This window comes from Otolemur garnettii, unplaced genomic scaffold (genome assembly GCF_000181295.1).
Source record: "Otolemur garnettii isolate 467f Iridium unplaced genomic scaffold, OtoGar3 scaffold00057, whole genome shotgun sequence".
NCBI classification, from domain to species: Eukaryota; Metazoa; Chordata; class Mammalia; order Primates; family Galagidae; genus Otolemur; species Otolemur garnettii.
In genome coordinates, this window is record NW_003852452.1 from 8,649,811 (window position 1) to 8,671,972 (window position 22,162).

A 22,162-nucleotide genomic window follows, 5' to 3' on the forward strand; every position below is an offset into this window, starting at 1 on the left:
GGTAACAAACTTTCAGTTGTCTGGTGGTCGTGGAATTGGTTCAGGTTGAAGGTGTTAGAGAGCAGATGTTTTTCTTTAAGGGCTTTGAGGCCAAGAAGTCGAAAAATACTTGCCCTTTGCCATGTACATTTCTAGCTCCGGGGAGAGCATGGTGAAGGACCCATCGCCTCTAAGAGGCTCCCACGCTAACGGGCTAGATGTGGAAAACGATTACATAAAATCATGCCAAGTGCATCGAAGTGTAATGAGAGGATACACTGGGGAGTGTGGAATGTGATAGGTCAGTCCTGTTGTGGCCATGTGTTCCAAGAAAGGGGGGCGGCATTTTGGTTGAGAAAGGAACGCTGAAGCAGCTATGCACAGACGTGACAGGGTGTTCTAAGTGTGTGTGTGTGTGGGGGGTAGGGTGCAGAACTTCAGAGGCAGAGCATGCTTGGTGTTTAAGAGAAAGAAAGGTGGCTCCGGTATCTAAACACTAACCCATAAGACGAAAGGGGGACGTGCTGGTGGAGATGGTGGAGGCCAAATCCCAATGAGCTCTCCAACCCAGGCTAAGGAGTTCAGATTTCATTCTAAGTGTAATGAGAAGCCTTTAAAGGAACGATTGGAAGGTGAGCCATGCTGGTCTTTTTTTTAAGAATATAAAAGTATATATTTATTTTATATCAGAGAGAGGGAAGGGAATGTGTTGGGAGGGAAAGATGAAAAAGAAAGAGCGAACAGGGAGCAGAGAACAGGGAGTGAGAGAGGGGAAGACTTGGGGGCAGGGGAGAGAAGTGAGAGAACAGTGTGGCATCAAAAAGAATGCCAGCCCGCCATGCTGCTCTTAAATCCTAACTTTGATATTTATTAGTCATGGGATCTTAGCAAGTTAATTAAATCTTTGGGCTACAACTCCCTCATTTCTAAAGGGGAGGTGATTAAAGCTCCTCGTGCGGTGGGTGAAAAGAGTTTATGAAAATGCATCTTGCAGCAGGTAGCGCAGTGAGCTGTGACCACAGGCACTGGAAGCAAAGATTCCTTTCTCCTTCAAGCTCACAGGTTCCAAATAAATGGACATAGATGGAAATATACAGAGAAGTGATCTTATACAGTCAAAGAGGCAAAATACATACATATCTATCTGTCTATCTACCAATCAACCCATTCAGCCCTTTCAGTATTTTACCACGCCTCTAAAAACTCTATAGTGTCCCAGGGGTTAGCCAACTATAGCCAGCGGATCAATTCTGTGCCACCCCCTCAAACACAACTCTGTTTTGTATGATCCATGACATAAGGTTGGTTTGTACATTTTTAGATGGTTGGAAAGCAATACCAAAATCCGAATCTAAAGAAATTTCATAAAGAAATTTCTATTGAAACATAACCACCCTGTTCTATTACATATTATCTATGGCTGCTTTATGCTACAATGATAGTGAACAGTTACAACAGAGACATGCGACTTGCAAAGATGAAATGATTTATTAAATGGCCCTTTACAGAAAAGTTTGCTATCCCCTAATTTGGCCTACTTATAGTCTAAGTTACCCTGAAGGAAAAATTTAAGATTCTCTGTTCACTCGCTGAACTATTTTATCTTTTAGTAAAAAGAGGGGCTAACACAGATAGTGTTTGATATCATTTCCATGGCGTACTTTAAAAAATAACCAGCAGTAACCTTTATGCAAAAGGAAAATGCTTACCTTTACTGATGCTTCCCCATCCGGTCACAGCACAGATCTCCAAGGAAAACAGAGGCTCTGGGCCGTGCGGGAGACACACTGGCCTCACCGCTGCATTGTACTCCAGGGGAGAGCTCAGCTGTACCAGGGCAATGTCGGAGTCGTAGCTTAGTATGTTAAAGTCTTCATGCACAATTATGTGTTTGGCCCTTCTCACCTGTGTCAGTGGTGAGCACATGCATTATAAGTTAAAAAAAGTCAAAAAAGCAAGCAATTTCCTTGCATAATAGTCCCAAGTCCTAAATCTCCACATTTACATATGTCAACAAAGAAAATGACCTCATACTAAATGTAAAAGCGCAATCTTGGGTTTAGGGTTTGCAGGAGGCCATGAGCCGCCTTCTGAGAAACAAAACTATTTTCATCTCCTGACCTACACTACCTAACATTCTCAAATTAAAATGCGACCCCAAATTGCTTTTTGAAATGTAGCATAAATGGTAAGTGTAAAAGAGAACCAGAAGATTAATAACTAATCACATATTTCAGCTAATATCATTCATTTTAGAGGAGTGGTTGTCAACATGTAGCAACAAAAATAACTTTATGGTTGGGGGGGTCACCACAACAGGAGGAACTGTATTAAAGGGTCACGGCATTAGGAAGGTTGAGAACCACTGATTTAGAGAATTGGCAGAATGGCCTTTAAAAACATTTCTCACCTGCTCAGTTGATTCCTTCAGGGTTCTGTCATGGTCCCCAGCAATAATAGTCCACGAGAGTGGATTATCTTTCCTAAAGAAAGAACAACAGAAAGTTGATGTGAAAACATTTTCCACCCTCTGGTCTAATCTCATCTGGCCCTGCCAATATGCACAGTTTGGTTCAGCCAGGTGACACCCACCCCGTCTGAATGCCTCTGAGATCTTCCTCCCTGGGAAGCCACTTTAGGCCTCCTAATCTGTACAAGGCGAAACTCTTCATTGTGGAGCTTACGTCCCACCCCCTGCTTTGGGCCACAAAACGTCCCTGGGAGCCTTCACCAAAGGCTTTTTATAAATTGAGAAAAAAGAAAATTTAAAGTTTAATTTCAGTGATAATGAATACATTAAAAAAGAGTTGCATTCATAACGAGGTAGCTTCTGGTCTATGTTTTACTGTTCAAAATTTTCCAAGCATTATCTCACAGGGCTATCTCTTAAAGAATCACATTTCATCAAATCATCAGCATTGACAAAACTGAGGTTATAAAGAATTTACCAGAAATCAGGGTGCTGACTCCTTTTAGGGGAGTGATGACTGGAGGAGGAAGGGGTGGCTTCTGGGTGTCGGCAAAGTAGTGATTGGTGTCTTGACCTTGGCACTGGCTACATGGGTGCTCACTTTGTGGAAATTCTTGCACGCTTTTGACATACTTCAAAACGATGCTAATAAACTTGAGTCACATCTATTAGTTTACCATCTCAAGATCACTAGCTACAAAAATATCTGAGGAAACAGTCCCTCAACTGCCACAAATATACTGTCACTTCCACTTGGAAACTAATTCACACAATTTTCCCAAAACTCGTTTTATAGGAAAAGTTATTGAAATTATTTTTCAATATACCTTATTCAAAGGAGAAGTTTAATACATATAAGCATCTCCTTCCTCCTCACGATCATGTTCAATTTCTTGCGTGACAAATTCGACTCATTGATGTGTTTCAATATGCCTTTATTAAGGGAGTAAACTCAGGTAAAGTGCTTGGCAAGTACCTTACAGATGGTAATGACACCATAATGGCAGTCATTATCATTATTATCTGCCCTGCACTCTAATGGAAAGACTGAACTTTATTTTCAAAGTCACCTTCTACATTACTACTTGGTAGTGAAGAAACATTTCTTAAAGCCACTCTACTGCTTTTTTTTTGGAGACAGAGCCTCAAGCTGTCACCCTGGGTAGAGTGCTGGTGGCATCACAGCTCACAGCAACCTCCAACTCCTGGGCTCAAGTGAGTCTCCTGCCTCTGCCTCCCAAGCAGCTGGGACTACAGGCACCTGCCACAATGCCTGGCTATTTTTTGATTGCAGCCATCATTGTTGTTTGGTGGGCTGGGCTGGATTTGAACCTGCCAGCTCAGGTGTATGTGGCTGGCGCCTTAGCCGCTTGAGCCACACGCGCAAGCCGCCACTCTGCTGCTTTACGGGCATATAGAAGATAATATACACACTACAGTGAAACAATAAAAATCGCAGTAGAGTTGATAATATCAATCACAGTTTCTAGAGAAATCTTATGTATACAGTCATCAAATATCCTTCAACTTAGTAATGAACCCTGAAAGGCATGTGACAAAGCAACATGTACTTTAGGGTACAACAAAGCCTGGGATTCTGCTAACATTGGGTAACAGCTCAAGGCATCGACTGATGGATTTCTTCAGCCTTTCTCATTTTACCTTAATCAAGTTTCAACTGTTATGTCCTTTGGGACTTGTTCCCAGTTCAAGGACAAGACATGCGTCACTTACTGCTATGGGAGAAAGCAAGCCAGTGCTGAATTACAGAAAGTGGTTGAAGTTGAAAAAAGTGATTTAGGTTTAAGACAGAAAAATTCTGATATATAACTGTAAAGTCTATTGACAGTCAAATAACTCTTAAAGCAAGTTATTCACAAAGACCAGTGTGGAGCTTTGAAAGAAGAGAATACCAGGTTTTCACTACGTGTGAAAGTACACCAGGGAACTACAGATCTACAAAAGAATCAGAAACGTTTCTGTACCTCCAATCCCACCCTCACCCCCACCTTTGGGCCTGAACTGGTCTGTGGCTTGTTAGGAACTGGGCTGCACAGCAGGAGGTGAGCGGCGGCAAGCAAGCAAAGCTTCATGTGTATTTACAGCTGCCCTCCACTCTGGCATCACCACCTGAGCTCTTCCTGTCAGATCATCAGTGACATTAGATTCTCATAGGAGCAGAAACCCTACTGTAAGCTGTGCACATGCGGGATCTTGGTGGCGTCCACCTTACTAGAATCTAAAGCCTTGCTTGTCCCTCTGGTGCATGGAAAAACTGTCTTCCATGCAACTGGTCCCTGATGACAGAAAGGTTGGGGACCACTGCTCCAGGTGATTCTGGTGTGCGCTCAAATTTGAGAATTGATACTAAGGGTAACCAGTACCAGGGAAGCCAGGTGGTATGAAGTGGCTGTCAGCTCCCCTTGTTGTCTTTGGAGCACTACCCAACAATGTCAGCTAGTCTGGCATTTGGTGATCTTCAGCAAAAATGAAGTCTGGGGGTGGCGCCTGTAGCTCAAAAGGGCGCCAGCCACATATGTCGGAGATGGTGGGTTCAAACCCACCCCCAGCCAAAAACTGCAAAAAAAAAAAAAAAAAGAAGTCTGTCTTAGCTTCCAGATTTTTTTCAATTTAAAATATTTTTCATTAAAATTTTGTATTGACACATAATATTTTACGTAGTTATGGGGTACATGTGATATTTTGTTCACGCAGAGAATGTACAATGATCAAGTCAGGGCATTTAGGGTTTGTATCGTCTTGAGTATTTATCATTTCTAGGTGTTGGGGATGTTTTCAAGTCCTCTTGTAGCTATTTTGAAATACATAATACATGATTGCTACCTATAGTCACACTAACTCTGCTTTCAAACATCAGAAATTATCATGAGAAATTATAACTTCTAACTAACTGTATGGTTGTCGCCACTGACCAACCTCTCTTTGCCCCTCACCCCTGCCCACCCTCCCCCTTCCCAGCCTTTGGCTTTTATCATTCCACTCTACACCCATGAGATCAGCCATTTTGGCTCCCATATATGAGTGACAACATGCAAAATTTGTCCTTGTCCAGCTTGTTTCACCTAACTCCAGCCCCATTCATGTTGCTGCCCATGAAATGATTTATTTTTTACAGCTGAACAGTATTCTATTATGTATATATACCACATTATCTTTGTACCCTTTTGTCTATGGATGGACACTTAGGTTGAGTCCATGTCTTTGCCATTGTGAATAGTGCTACAATCAACAAGGGTGTGGGTATCCCTTTGATATTCTGGTTTCTTCTCCTTTTGAGAGATACCCACTAGTGGAATTTCTAGATCATATGATGGCTTTATTTTCACTTTTTGGAGAAATCTCCATACAGGTTTTCAAAGTGGCTCCACTAATTTAAATCCCCTCCAAGAGTGTGCAAGAATTCCTTTTTCTCCAGATCCTTAACAGCATCATTTCTTTTTCAGTCTTTTTAATAACAGCCATCCAATTGGAGTAAGACGATATCTCATTATGGTTTTTATATACATTTCCCTGGTGATTAGGGATGTTAAGCATTTTTTTCATATGTCTGTTGCTCTTTGTAAGTCTTTTTTAGAAGTCATTATTAATGTCCTTTGCCCACTTTTTATTTTATTTTTGTAGAGACAGAGTCTTACTTTATCGCCTTCAGTAGAGTGCTGTGGCATCACAGAGCTCACAGCGACCTCCAACTCCTGGGCTTAGGACGATTCTCTTGCCTCAGCCTCCCAAGTAGCTGGGACTACTTGGCCTGCCACAATGCCCAGCTATTTCTTTGCCCACATTGTAATGGGATTATTTGGGTTTTTAATGTTGAATGGAGTTCCTTGTATATTCTGCATATTGGTCCCTTATTAGATGAGTAGTTCACAAATATTCTCCTTCATTCATCAAACTGTCTCTTCACTGTTTTCTTTGGTATGTAGAAGCTTTTTAGTTTAAAACAGTACCATTTGTCTGTTTTTATTAACTGTGCTTTTGAAGTCTTAGCCATAAAATCTTTGCCTAGACTGATGTCCATAAGTATTTTCTGTATGTTTTCTTCTACTAGTTTTATAGTTTCTGGTCATATGGTTTAATGTTTAATGCAATTTGAGTTGATTCTTGGATATAGTAAGAGATAGAGGTCCAGTTTCATTCTCATGCATGTCAATATCCAGTTTTCCAAGTACCATTTGTGGAAGATGCTATCCTTTCCTCAATGTATCTTCTTGGTGCCTTTGTCAAAAATCAGTTGGCTGTAAATACATGGATTTATTTCTGGACTTGACTCTATTCTGTTCTATAAGTCTATGTGTCTGTTTTTATACCAATACCATGTTGCCATAAGGGTCTCATGGAAAAGCGATGTCGCGAAGAATAAGCACACTTATTGAAATTGTGTTTTAAAGAAAGGTGACCATCTGCTCGCTCAGGCAAAATGGCGAGCTTTCTTTATTTGCTGTTGGTTTATATAGGTAATCTTGTGCATGTGCACTATACAGCGATGACCTCATTAATCCATTTACTGCAATCCCTCTGCACATGTGCATTGGACATCAATGACTTCATTAATCCATTTAAACATCTTATGACCACCAGCCCTGTAAGTAGCTCCTTCCTGGTAATCTGATAATCCACGCAACATATACCTTTAAGCATAATCCTTTCAACATAACCCAGTTTAAACGTAACTTAATGAAGAACATGTTGTCAGTTATTTCTTTGTTCTTATCTGATGAAGCCTGAGGCTACAGGGGAAAGAGATGATTTGAATGTCTGTTCTACTGACCATGCCATTTGGAGGCAGTTACTTTGAATCTTTAAGCAAAGCATAGAGAAACTTCTTGGGCATATAGAAGTTTGTGTACAAACCTCTGCTCCCATGTAGGCCTTAAGTCAGGGGGGGTTTGCTGGAGACTTTTATAATGAATTCTCAGGCTGGACTTCTCAAAAGCCTTTCATGAGCCCAGGTTTCATCTGTGCCACTAGATACCTGTATGACATTACCATTCCCAGACCTGTCAGCAAGCAACCTTTGTCACTTACCACAGATCAGGAAAGGTTACTCCATTCCCAGAGCTGTCAGTAAGCGACCTTCATCACTTACCACAGATCAGGAAAGGTTACTGATGGGTATCTGGCCAGTTTTCCAAAGGGCTTTTTCATAGGCCTTATAAAGTCAACCTTAATTCCTTAACGCAGTCTGGAAATGCTATTCCAGCCAAAGCCTTGGTCATGTTAGGCCCACAACTAACCTGGCCACATGGGATTCTGCCTCAGTTTCTTACAGGTATGCTTGCACAAAGTCTTTCACTGCTCTCTCTCAAATGGCTTTTTTGGCCAGAGGCATATAGGTATTTCACCTATAATACCATGCTGTTTTGTTGCAGTTTTTGGCTGGAGCTGGGTTTGAACCTGCAACCTCCGGTATATGGGGCCTACTCCTTGAGCAACAGGCACCACAACCATGTTGTTTTGGTTACTATAGCTTTGTAATATATTTTGAAATCAGATAGTGTGATGCTTCCAACTTTGCTTTTTTTACTCAGAATTGCTTCAGCTATTCAGGCTTTCTTTAGGTTCCATACAAATTTTAGGATTGTTTTTTCCTATTGCTATAAAAAATGATGTTGAAATTTTGACAGAATGACACAGAATCTATATATTGCTTTGGGCAGTATGGTCATTTTAATGACATTCTTTTATTCCATGAGCATGGAATATCTTTCCATTAATTTGTGACCTCTTCAATTTCTTTCATTAGCATTTTGTAGTTTTCCTTGTAGAGATATTTCACCTCTTTGATTAAATTTATTGCCAGGTATTTTAATTTTGTATAGTGATTGTAATGGGACTGCCTTCTTAATTTCTTTCTCACCTAGTTCATTCTGCAAGTTTACTGATTTATTAGATCTAAGCCATCTGGTCCAGGACTCATTTGTTAAGATATTTTATCATTGATTCAATCTCATTACTCATTATTGGTCTTTTCAGGTTTTCTATTTCTTCCTGATTCAATAGTGGTAGGTTGTGGGTGTCCAGAAATTTATCTGGTTAGTATACAGTTGACAATTGTCTCTGATCATTTGCATTTATGTGGTCTCAGTTGTAATGTCTCCTTTTTCATTTCTAATTTTATTTGGCTCTTCCCTCTTTTTTTCTTGTTTAGTCTGAAAACTGATATAATGACTATCTTTTCAAAAGAACAACTTTTATTTCATTCTTTGTATTTTTTTAAAGTCTCTTTACAAAGGATTACTTTGTTAGCTATAGTAGTCTTGCTTAGAAGTTTTGGGGTTTTCCCCCCCCCCCCAGCACTTTCAATATATTATTCTAAGATTTCTGCTGAGAAATCCACTGTTAGTTTGATGGAAGTCCCCTTATAAGTGAGCTAGATACTTTCCTCTTGCTTTTTTTAAATTTTCTTTGACATTTGGCAGTTTCATTATAATGTAAAACTTTTTGAATTGTATCTATTTGTGGATATTTGAGTTTCCTGTATCTGAATGTCTAGATCTCTTGGTAGACTTCGGGGGTTTTCATCTGCTATTTCATTAAATAGGTTTTCAAACTTTCAGTTTCACTTCATCTTCTGGCACACTGAAAACTTGAATATTTGGTCACTTTGTAGTATCTCATATCATGTAGGCTTTACCCTTTTTTTTCCCTTCCTTTTGTGTTACCAGGTCATTTCAAAATATTAGTCTTCAAGTTTTGAGTTTCTTTCTTCTGCTTAATCTAATCTATTGTTGAAATGTTTGAATATATTTTGTATTTCACCCAAGGAATTCTTTACTTCTATAAATTCTGTTTGGCATATATATCTCTTTGGTACGTTTCTCATTTATATGGTGAATTGTTTTTCTGATTTCTTTCTATGATCTTTTATTATTCTCTAGTATATCATTGACCTCCTTTAGTATTAATATTTTAACTTTTTCTGAGATTTCATAAATTTCATTTCTGAGGGGAAAATCCTGCTGGAAAATTATTGTGTTCCTTTGATGAAGTCATATTTTCCTGATTTTCAGTATGTCCTGTATCCTTACATTGGTATCTGTGCATCTAGTGTAATAGCTACTTCTTTCAACTTTTTGAATTTGCTTTCATGGTGAAAAATTTTTTTCCCTGAGTACTTATGTATAGGATTGGTGGGTAGGGTATTTTAGCTTTGATTCTGGCTGCACAAAGTAGTAAAGTCTCTTTAAGATTTCCTTGGCTGTGAACATGATTTCTTTGGCTGTAAACAGGGTAAGTGATGTCTGATTTCTGCAGTAGTTTATGATCCAGTTCTCAGTGTAGACTTTGGTAAGTTTTGCTGGAGACTAGGATGCCAGGTGGGCCAGTCTTTGGGTACCGGGGGTGGAGTACACCGGCAGTACTGTTAACTCATCCAGGCAGGCTGATTCTTGGGTTTTGGGGGGGTTTGCTTGGGAACTACAAGGAATAGCAGTGGGCCAGACAGATAAATGGGTTCTTTAGTCCTTGTTTTCCAAGCTTTCCATACTGTTATTGGCAAAGGCTACAACAGGCTGGGTGGGCTCATCCCCAGGCCTGTAGGTGGCATGAGTGGGTAAGTGACAATTGTGGTAGTAGTGGTAGGTAAGTGGGCCTGATGGGTGCTCAGGTGCCAATAGTGGTGGGATGGGCAGTCCCCAGTTTTTGGACAGCATGCTCTGGACATCAAAAATGAGGAGATTCTGAGAAACTTACAGCCAAGAGGAATGTAAGGAGACTTGATGATTAAATGTCATGTGCGAGATGACAGAGGAATGGCAGAGGAAACATCATCTACAAGGACCTTGAGACAGGAATAAGCTTAGCATGTGTGAGCAACAGAAAGGCCAGTTGGGACTGCCTCCCTGTGAGCAAACAGGGGAATGATCAAGATAGGGTCAGAGAGACAAGAAGTTCTTCACCCAGTCTGCATAGTGGCAACATCTGGGTAGCTATTAAGAAAACAATATATATCTGTGCCAGATTCTACCCACAGGTGATTGACTTAACTAGTCTGGAATGAAAACAAATTAATTTCAATTATACATAACCATGCAGCTTGATCTATATAACACATTATCAGGATAAAAGGAAGTGACAGAAGGATATAAATGACAATTGTGTTACATGAAGATCAAGTCAAGAAAATCCAAACAAGACACTGTTTCAAGGATACGTATATGTTAAAACTGAGGGGAAAAGCTACTATGAACACAGCACTTAGCAAGTTGGGTATAGTGTTTACCTCTTAGGAGGGGTACTAAGGAATCTTTAAAGGTAAGGAGAAAGATCATTCGTAAATAGGAAGGTGGGAACATAAATGTACATTTAATAATTAATCTTTATACTTATGTACAATTTTTTCATATTATGGAATAATTCATAATTTTAACACATTTTAAAAAGTTAAACAAGATTTTAGTTCACTAGTAGGCCAGTAATCAGGGTGGTGGATTATTTATTTTGCTCTCCACTGAAATGAACTGTATTTTAAGAGGGGCAATTCTAAACCAATCCAGGGGAAGATCCCTACAGGGTAAGGCGTCTGGAATCACTAAACCAAGATAGAACTAAGAACACTTAGCTCAGAGATTAAACTACAGGGGAATGTGAGAGGGGTCTTCAAATATATGAAGAACTGCTGCATAACAGAAGAAATAAGACTTAGTTCTTGTTTTTTACAAACACAGTCAATTTAGATCCATAAGATTTCTGCAGCAGAGAGACAGATTTTGGTTTAATTATCAGAGATCTCCATAAAGGGGATGGGCAGTGTCAAGATTTCACTTTTTCCTCCCCATTATTGTTTAGATAGAGGCTAGATGGCTCTGCAAAAGGACCCTGGAAGGAAGAGTTCCACTTTCCACTTTCAAATCAGTCTGGATGATCTTAGTAGTTAGTTATTCTTGCATCCTAGGCACTGTCTATAAACATGTGCAAAATAGATAAGCAAAATAGTTCACTCACGATTGGACACAGTGGGCTGCAGTCAGAACCCAAGTTGGGCTGATGATGGCACCTCCACATTGGTGATCACCTAGAAACCTTAGACCCACCTGCCATGGCCAACAGTGGGGGCAGGCTTCTTCCCCTCCTGCAATTCTTCTGGAAAGCCACTGAGGACTAAATGGAGGGATGCCACAGATGCCTACAGCAAAGATGAAACCAATGACAAAATGAGCTGAAATAATTAAGAACACATTCCTCCAAAGGCTGGTCATGGTCAACAATAATAATTCCCAACCACCAGATGAGCTTTGTAAAGATATTGGCTCCCAAGACCCACCTCTGAGGAATCTGATTTTAAAAATGTGGTGACTATGTTAGGCAATCAGAATTTTAGCTACTAGCCTACAAAATAATATCTATTTAGTGCTTACTCTTTGCCAGGCACTATTCTGGACATTGGTGATATCAGTGAATAGAACAAATAAAAATGCCATCCCTTGTGGAATTTACATTCTAGTAGAAAAATTTCACATTTGTTAGCATGAATCGACAAGATTCTTCATTATACAGCCTTGTTTTGCCTCCTGTTCTCACTGTATGAAACTATTTACTGATGCTCAAACATGTCAAATTTGCTTAGCCATCTAAATGCCAGTTCTCTTGGCTGGAACTGCTGGGACTTAGCTCAAGAGCTCTTTTTTTTTTTTTTTCCCCATGAAGCTTTCTCCAACTCCCCAGTAAAAGGCAGACATTTTCTCCTCTTCTATTCCTTGTGTGACTTTCTATCACACCAACGTGAACATTTTCAGTACATGCACGCAGAACAATGGAAGATCACAGCATTTAGTGTTTAACCAGCCATTCACAGCATCAGGAAGTTCAAAGATGCCAGTATGCATTAAAAGAAAAGCAACAACAAGAAAACAACCAACCAAAAAAACCTTGTTTTCCTCTTCTGCTCCACACTGCAAAATTATATTAAACACAGAGTCTAGGAAGTCAGTGTAGATCTCAAGTCTGTACAATCATAAATGAAGACAAAGGATGGCTTCTGTAATCCTTTCTTCCCATCCCAAAGTTTATTTGTTCTTCCCTCTATTTATGAGTATCAATGTAAACCCAAACAGCATTCTGGAAGTTTTATAGGCCCTCCATATAAAAGCCATTTATTTGTCTTCACTGCAGAGCTATATCAAACTTAACACTTCCCAAAGCGACATCTAGTTAATAAAGAAGGGAAATTAAACAGGTACCATGGCCAACAACTCACCGTACGGAATAGCTTTTGCAGCAGACACAGGAATGGTTTGGGGAGGTGATGTTGGTTCAATTTTATTTGAGCTGTCTGTAGAAGAAAACATTTTAATTAAAAATATTTAGAGCAGCCATACTAACTGACCCTACTTGTTTGCCCTGCTCAATAATACAACCACTCTTCTGAAGATCTGGCTAACACTAACGCTCGATGCCAGATCCCACAGAAGCTTTTCTTAGGTATCTCTGAATAGCCCTGGCGCTCTGGGTCTTTTAAGCACTTCCTCCTTCCTTGGCTTCACGCTACCATTCTTGGTTTCTCTGATCTAGCCACAGCTGTCTCTTCTCAACAGCACCTTTTCTATTAGCCTGGAAAGATATTCCTGAAGGTAATGTCCAATATCCTGTTTTCATTCATCTCCATGTAGATGATTTCAAGATTTCTCTCTTCAATCTAAATCTTTTTTTTCTGAATTCTAGATCCAGGACTAGGCAGACCTAGGACAGCCAGCTATCGCCATTAGGATTTCCCACCAGCTCTTAAACTCCCGCATGTCTCAAATGGAACCAACTGATTTTATCCATCAACATGGCCTCATTCCTATGTTTCCTTGCACCATTTAGTGGTTCCACCATCCACCCAGCTGCTCAAGTGAGGAGCCTGAGAATCATGCTGACCTTTCTTCCTTCATCTACCCCAACCCATAACAGACATACTCAAAAACATCTGGAACAAATTCTTTACCATGACTGCACCACTACTCTCCTTGCTTGTGAGTTCACTCGTATTTTCCACATGACTCTAGAGCAGTGGTTCTCAACCCTCCTAATACCTCCTAATACAGTTCCTCATGTTGTGGTGACCCCCAACCATAAAGTTATTTTCATTGCTACTTCATAACTGTAATTTTGCTACTATTATGAATCGTAATATAAATATCTGTATACAGGATGTATTGTCATTGTTACAAAGGGGTCGCAACCCACAGGTTGAGAACCGCTGCTCTAGAGTGAGAAAAATGTACGTCTGAATTCTGGTTCCACCTCTTGCCAACTGTACATTTTAGGGAAAGTTACTTAATTTTTCTAAGCCTCAGTCTTCTCATCTGTAAGAGAGAGCAATGTACACACCTCCTAGATTTGCAAGGAGGAACTTACGTGATAATACATGTGAAATCCTCAGTCTGTACCTGCTACAGAGCAAGTAATTGATAAATGCTAGCTAGCCATCCTATCACTCTGATACTTATAATTCAATGCCTTGTGCCCAACATGATCTAACCCCTACCTTTACCATCATTTTCTCCAAAACTAAAACCTTATGATTTGTAGTTTTCTTATGCATCATCCATTCTCTTTCATTAGGCTCTTTGAATATGTTATTCAATTTGTCTGGGTGCAAAAAGGTGAATCCATCTTAAAGACTCAGAAATTATGTTTACTTCACCTTTAAAACATACCACCGTCATGTTACTAGGACTGAATATCAGAGTGTTCAAGATTCTGCTAAGTTTAGCTGAGAAGTTTTAGGGAAGTTTGATTTATAGTCATAAAATTTTTTTTAAATATCAGAACACAAAGGTAAAATAGACCCTATTTAATTGGCAGCTTTGTTTTTTTCCAGATTTGATTTGCAGGCACAGCCTTACCACTCATACATAATTCAACATCAGTTTCACAATAACAATGCATTATCATTTTATCTCATAGAAAATGCTCTATAAATAGGGTGAAGACATCTAATTTCTGATTTCACACTTATGATGTAAAGACATCATTTCTACTAGGCACAAAAATCTCAAATGATTATTGCTTTGTAGACAATGAGAGGTCTGTAAAAAAAAAAGTATGCCCACATTTTTAAAGTTGGGTCTTAAAATTAATTGTAAAACTTAAGCAGAAATTATAGCTTTTGGCTACTTTTCTTGAACACAAATATCAAAATAGCAGCAATAGAAGGAATTAATACAGAAAGAAGGAAGTTTAAAAGTTTACCTTAAATAACTATTAAAGATGTATTCACTATTACTATTTTCGTCTTTGAGGACTTCCCTTTTCACTTTTCAAATAGTCTGAAACATTCTCCACATTTTCATTTTTTAATTAAACACTTTACTGGTAAATCAGTTGCTGCCTGACAGGTTTTAAAGCTAAAGTTTTAGGGTACCATGAGTTTCCATTGCAACAAATTCACGTGCCCATACTACCTCGGAGTACCCAAGGAAACCAGCCAATGCTGCAGCTACTCTGGCTAATCCAGGGCTTTTCAAATTTAAAGGATGGAATGTTACCCACCTAACTCGTGGTCTTCTTTGGAATCACCATAAATCACAGCAGCATCGTAAATATGGTTTGGGTTAAATTCAAATGTAAAGGCCTCGAATGTCAACTGTACAAATGATAAACACAACAGATAAGTGGTCAAGGAAGAGAAGTCTGAAACCTTCTCCTGTGTATATTTAAACACTCTGTGTCACACTCTCACATACCCTGAGATAGAAGTGTAAATAACTGAAGTCTTCTTGGAGGGCAATTTGGCAACGACTACCAGGCCCAGAAAGTCCAATTCTGGGACTTATATACACCGTGTGTCAAAAAGAGACATACAGAAATGCTGAGGCAACATTGCTGGTATGGGTGAAGAATAGAAACTCGCTAACACCGGTTAATAGGGAACTGTTTTAATAAATTCAGAACATCATACGACATTTTATGCAACAGTAAAAATGAGCTCTAAAGGTTCATCTGGGAGGATCTTTGAGATATTCTGCAGTAGACAAAGCATTGTCACATAACAGAAGGATATATGTGTGCGTAAATGCTCAGAATGCCTCCGGGGGGGACTGCAGTAATCCAGTGGGTCTGCAGGGCATTGGATGGAAGTCTGGTGAGAAGGAGCCTTACCTTCCCTTGTACACACTTTTAATTTACTGAAATACTTAGAAATCACACACGGAAATCCCTTTTGAGAGCAAAAAATAGCAAAAGAAGCCCTCATCATACTGACAATTTAACAATCCAGGTGAATTAAGTTCTGCTTTACCAGTAAGGCATAGCTAGATTCTCTGTGAAGTGGAGAGATTCCTTAGTTGCCTACCTTCACCGTGTGTGTGTCTAGAGCACGAATGAGCTGATGACACTGCACGTGGCTGGGATACAAGTCAGGAAAATCAGCAGAGCGAACTGTCCCTTCTACCAACACGGCCACACTCCAACAACCTGGACCGGGGAAGTGTTGAGGAATTTTATGGACTGACCAAAAGCATTTGAGTTAAATATCTGAAGACCATTAAATAGCAAGGAATTAAATATCTGAAATACCTGCTTCTGAGTTCCGTACAGCAGCAAAAGTAAGGTTATATCCGTTGCCACTGTTTTCTGTATCAGAAACAAACGTAACTGAGGCCTCCCTGGTCTCTGTTAGCAGTGGGGAGGGCAGTGTATCTTCACAGACCTTGCCTGAAAAGGAAAAGAAATCAAAATAACATGACTAAAAAGTGGTAGGAACTTAGGCGCAGTTTTTAAAAGATTATCTTCCAGGAGCTCTCTTTTCTAACCAGGTCAAACTATCTAGTGGCCCCTCGGATTCTTCCACATTCTCTCCTCCAGTGATTTTGCTATCAATTCACCGCTCACTCCCAGTCACGTGTATGTGCCCAAGGCCTAACTCAGCGTTCCGTTCTCCCAACAGCTTTCCCAGACGCCCACTACCTTTTCCTGAATCACCACATCACGTTCCCTATTCTATGTCTTTTCCTACTTTATTATACACCTTTAGTTATCACAAACTACAAGCTCATTTGGGCAGAAACTGCCTTGTCTCTATAAATGTCTAGGTACCTGGTACGATAGCCTCAGACACAGTTAATGCTTAACGAATGAATGGTTGGAAAAAAAATGATTACTGGGTAAATAGGAGGCCTGAGAATGAAATCATTTAGTTAATAAATATCATACCCCCCAAGGACAATACTTTGTCTACAGCATCCCGTCATGTGTGCAGAGACCTTTGTCCTAACCACTGGCCACAAAGACTTAGAGATCAAGGTCTCAACCAACTTGGTGACCTTCTACCATGTCCGACCCATATTTCAACTAAGGTAGGTATATCAATTATCAATTATGTTTACATAGCTTATAAGAGGTGTTTAAGAAAAAATGTAATGACGTGAAATTATCAGAAAAAAATTACAGAATAATGTAAAGTTCTAAGTATGTATATAAATGGATATGTACATCAAAATGTAAATAGTGGTTATCGCTCAGTGATAGGGTTATGAATGTTTTATATTTTCTTCTTCTTGCTCAGATGTATTTACCAAGTTTCATAAACATGCACCCACTTTAGGGATGAAAATTTAGAAAACTGCCTTGAAAGGAAGTTTTCTGGGGCTTATGACATCAATTTCATTCAATACTGCTAATGAACTTGAGAAAAGAAAGCAGTATTTGGTGCCTACCTTCGAAAAACACTGAAGAGAACAGTCAATGTCTTTCCCTATCTCCACTTCTGCCACTCTCCAACTTTAGGAAAGATAAAAAGATTGCCCTGTGTGCAATCGTTTAGATACTCTAATATAAAGTGAACACAATACACTTACTAATCACCCCATTACTCAATGGTAAAGATCCAACTTGATTTTCTATGTCGAAACTCATAAATTTTATCAAGACAACTTTATTTTCTCGTACCATTATTTTCCGGATACATGACCTGGGGTAGAGAAGAGGAGAATAATAAAATAAATGGAAGAGCCAATTCTACATTTTAGCTCATAGCTCACCAACCATAAAATTTTACAAAATATTAAAAGATAAACACCTTATGGAAATTTTTTTATGAGACAAATTTTGATTTTCTCAAATTGGTAACATTTATCCAACAAACAGATGAGTCTTAGAGAATGGTAAGAAACCACCCTTTAAAATTCACTTATTTCTAAAATGCTAGAATTTTGATCCATAAAGCAATCTAAGATTCATCTAAATTCTTGATTAATTAAAATTCAAGATATTCATCTAGAAGTTGGGTTATAGATTGTGTTTCTTATGAATTAAGAATGCAGCACATGCTAACCCTAACCAGCCTCATCCTCCAAGGTCATTCTAAATCATAGTCCCTGGAGTTGCAAAGCCATCTCTCTGACTCCCAATAAGGTCAGCTGTGACCTCTCACGAACATCTTTAAAAACACATCCAAACATTTTGAAGTGGTCTTATATAATAATATATCATCTTTTCATTTTCCTAGTATTATTCATATTACTCAAGAAAAGAAATCCCAGTGGACCATAAATTCTAGGTTCTTCCATGTCTCACCTTCATCCAACACAAAGCAATCTTATCTGGACATCAGAATGAACTTCTAACACATCAGAATGAACTTCTTTCCACAATATGGCAGTCTTTCTCAGTAACCTTAGATTAGTTAACAGCCCCACTGCCCTTTAAGTAGTAAATGCTCAGGACTATAGGAGTTATTCAATTATTTTATGCCTAGTTTCCAAAAAAAACAGGGCACTAGTAATTCTCCACATCGCCTCAGAAACTTTCTTTGCTCTCGTCTTTTTCTGCTCAAGTCCATAATCCTAAATACAGATGTAATAATAAGCTGCGTGTTATAAAGTCCTCTCTCTAAGCACGTCAGTGGAGGAAACACTTCACATCCATCATCATTTTTGAGACTCATTACATCCCTCTAAGATAGGCAGAAGAGAAATTATTCCTTCTCCAAATGGGAAAATCAGAATTGATATTAAAAGTCTTATTATACCTCTCATATGGCTGGAACTGCAGTCCAGGCTTTATAACTCCAAAGGCCAGTACTTTGTTTTTATGAAATAATTTTCTACCTCAAAATCTCTAACACATAGGTGGAAAATGGGTTTCAAATTTAGGCCAACCTTGATTTACTGTGATTGCTCTATTTAAAAGGACTCTGAGGTCTAGCCACTCTAAGTGAGAGAGGGGTGCCAAAATTAACCACTGATTCAAGTAACTATGGAACATTATGTGCCAGGCACTGTTCTAGGCTATGGGAAATGCAGTCTCCCATGCGTATGGGTGGAAGGAGGACAAACTGGGTGCTAGCTGCCATTTCTGAGAGTCTAGCCACCACCTTCCAGGATTCAAAGAGGCCTGGATGGACTGTGCACTCTCTCTTCTCCTTTACAGCATTTTTCTGCATTATGACTGAAATTAGATCCATAGGAAACTTACAAACCCTCTGAGTATCCAAGGTCACACAGCATGCCGGAGAAGGCACTAACCAGGCAAACTGGTTCCATAGTTTATTTCTAAAATAACTTAGAAATGTAGTTTCTTTCCACATTTTAACATTCTACAGTCAGAATGCCTCTTACAACGGAGTCTGAGAATTCCTGTAGAGCTGGATCGAGAGAGTTCTTCCAGGGAGGATTTGTATTAACTTCTGGCAGTCACCTTGGGGCACCATCTAATTCATACTACGGAGTTTTTCTGCTCGAGGTGTTTTAGACTATAATTTTGGTGGAAATTTAGACTATAGATGTGCATAAGTATCACTCCGTGATTCAACTTCTTAGGGAATTTTTTTTAAACCTTCCTTTATCTAGAGCCAAGGTTGATTGAGGCACATAACTTTCCATATGGGTGGGGTTTATGCCTTGTGGAGCCTTACACCAAAGGTATTTCTTTGGTGACCCAGCTTTATATGGTCCTATCCTGGGTATGTTTTCCCTATTGGTGGCACAGAAATTGATGATGTATTTTACTAATTTTTTTGTCTTAGATTTGTTGAAACAGAATACAAATTCCTGCTATTACCATCTGGGGTGTTAATGCTGCTGAAGGTCTTTTTATCTGTCTCTGGTTGACTCTTTACCATAGTCCCTATGAGCTACCTGGTATCTTCTTACCTATTTAATCTCAGCCTCATTCTCTAAACTTAAAGCAACTGAAAGCTTGTACGATCCCTAAGACATCTAGTAAATCCCGTCAGCTTTCCTACCAATCACTGTCACTTTGTGGCTTTCCCAGGAATTACTCTTCTTTTTCTTCAATGTCAACCCTTCTGTATTTGTTATTTCTCCATAAAATTTACTTTACATTTCTAAGGTTTTCTCTAGTGTCTAGAGACTCAATCTCTTCTGCCCATAAGCTTAGCTTGAGTCTACTCTATCCAAACACAATGCTTTTCTTAACTCTACTGCCTAAAAGCCACCGCCCTATAGTCCTTATTGCAGATAATAGAAGTTCTATTCGTCCAATAGCTCAAGTCAAAAGCCTTTTAGTCAGGCACAAAGGCTCTTCTTTCTCTCAAAACCCAATTTTTAAAAAAACAACTACAACCCCAAATTTCAGCTTATCAGCAAATCCTGTGGCATCATCATTCCTATTGCTAAAAATTTAATCAGAGCTATCACCATGTCTCCCCTGGACAACTGTGGTAGTTGGTCTCTAAGCTTTTGGTCTTGCTTTTTTTTTTTTTTTCTTTTTTCAGTTAAAGAAACAGGGTATCGCTTGTGGCCCAGGCCGGAATGCAGTGGTGCAATCATAGCTTACTGCAATTTTAAATTCCTGGCCTCAAGTGATCTCTCACCTGTAGTTGGGACTACAGGTGCATGTCATCACACCCGGCTCACTATTTACATGTTTATTTTTAGCAGAGTTGAGGTCTTGCTATGTAAATTTCAAAGTCCTGTTTTTTTGCAGTTTTTGGCCGGGGCTGGGTTTCTAAACCTGTCACCTCCAGGATATGGGGCCGGCACCCTACTCCTTTGAGCCACAGGTGCCGCCCTCAAGTCCTTTTTATGTAACATAAGGCCCAACCAATCTGCCTCCTGCCTTTCTGTCTTACCCACCTCTAGCTCTCTGGCCTTTGCTACTGCCCAAGAATATCCAATGTATTCTTGCCTCACATCTACCATTCCTTCCGCCTGGAGCATTCCTTTCCAAAATGACACGACTCCCTCCCTTCACCTTATTTGAGTCTTTTTCCAAGTATCATATGTTTAGTGCAGTCTCCTTAGCTGACCTAATATTTCATATGCCTCTTTCTTGCTTTATTTTTCTGTATAGCATTTACTACTTTCTACTGTTACACATACCTTTTTCTTTTTTGTATTATCCCATTTCCACCTTCTAGCTTCCTTCTCAAAGGCAAGCATTTTCTTGTGCCCCTTTCATTGCTGTATCCCTGGGCCCTAAAACAATATCTGACACATTTGACAACTTCAGTTAAAATGTGTTGACCATTTGGGATACAAAATTTTCAGCAATTGCTTAGCCCACTGTGAACATGACCTCTAATCCCACAGTTTCACCAATCAACTCTCAAATTTTGAATTTCTGTATCTGATGGCATTTAACTCATGTTGATTTCTGCAATTGCCAACACTAATAACTACATTCTGTCTTGAAACTTTTTCTTGCAGAAATCCCCACAATACTTCATTGTCTGAGTCACTTGTGTTTGAGAGTAAATGGGCCATCACCTGCGTGTCTCTTACCCAATATACAAATACTTTGTTCAAATACTCAGTTTCAGAAATCTCCCAAAGTAAAAAAAAAAATCGACTGAATTTTGCCCTCTCCAAACTTCTACTCAGCAATCCTAGTTCTCAATTCCGCAGTTAATACTCTGCTTCTCTAGACGCCCCTAAGACAAATTGAGACAGTTTCTTCTTCCTCTTCAGTCCTTTTAGATCAAAAATAATCCTGGTGCCTTTAATCACACCCCTCAGAACATTGTTTTAAGTTTCTTTCCATCTGGTCATTGTCCTTCAGATAAATTCAAGTTTATCAATATCCCTATCTAAAGAGACACAAGGTTGACTCAGAAAAGTCAGTTTAGACAGTTAAGCCTTTCAAGTATGAGCTGCAATTAAGCCACATTTTCCTCATCCCATACTTTTATATTTACATTTATTTCACATTAGTTTTATAAATTATAAGCCTTCTATCTTTTTGGCTTACCATTGGTTATGGCGGAAAGTCTAACTTCCTTTGTGTGGAACTCAAGGTTCTCTGCGATTGAGTCCTGGTCATCTTTCCTAGCCTCACCATGTACTGCTATTCCAGTTTTCATTCCCAAAGCTCTCCAGCCACACCAGGATGCTAACCCAGACAACCTTGATCAGGCGCCCTCAAACTACGGCCCACGGGCCACATGCAGGACACCTAGGACATTTATCCGGCCTGCCAGGTGTTTTTGCCACCGCTGCCTATCCTGCTTAGCCTCTGACTAGTCCTGGGGCCTACAGTCCGGCCCTCCAACAGTCTGAGGGACAGTGAACTGGCCCCCTGTTTAAAAAGTTTGAGGACCCCTGACCTTGATCCTTCTCATCTCCTTGACATTCTTTATTCATAATTCCCTTTGCTTACAATGACCTTTTCCTTTTTCTCCATCTGTTGAAATCTTAGATATTAGAGCTATAAAATACCACATGTTGGGTGGCACCTGTGGCTCAAAGGAGAAGGGTACCAGCTCCATATGCCAGAGGTGGCGGGTTCAAACCCAGCCCTGGCCAAAAA

General features: G+C 39.5%; 1 protein-coding gene across 1 annotated transcript in view; it reads right to left on the bottom strand.

Moving 5' to 3' along the window:
* OVCH1 (ovochymase 1) overlaps positions 1 to 22,162 on the bottom strand; it is a 51,954-nt gene that overhangs the window by 17,126 nt on the left and 12,666 nt on the right. The window contains exons 9-17 of the mRNA XM_023514711.1: positions 17,251 to 17,363; positions 15,968 to 16,108; positions 15,747 to 15,871; positions 14,945 to 15,038; positions 14,097 to 14,165; positions 12,666 to 12,740; positions 11,414 to 11,594; positions 2,390 to 2,462; positions 1,689 to 1,884 (exon numbers count right to left, since the gene is read on the bottom strand). Coding sequence (XP_023370479.1) covers positions 1,689 to 1,884; positions 2,390 to 2,462; positions 11,414 to 11,594; positions 12,666 to 12,740; positions 14,097 to 14,165; positions 14,945 to 15,038; positions 15,747 to 15,871; positions 15,968 to 16,108; positions 17,251 to 17,363 — 1,067 coding nt within the window. The remainder of the gene's footprint in view (positions 1 to 1,688; positions 1,885 to 2,389; positions 2,463 to 11,413; positions 11,595 to 12,665; positions 12,741 to 14,096; positions 14,166 to 14,944; positions 15,039 to 15,746; positions 15,872 to 15,967; positions 16,109 to 17,250; positions 17,364 to 22,162) is intronic.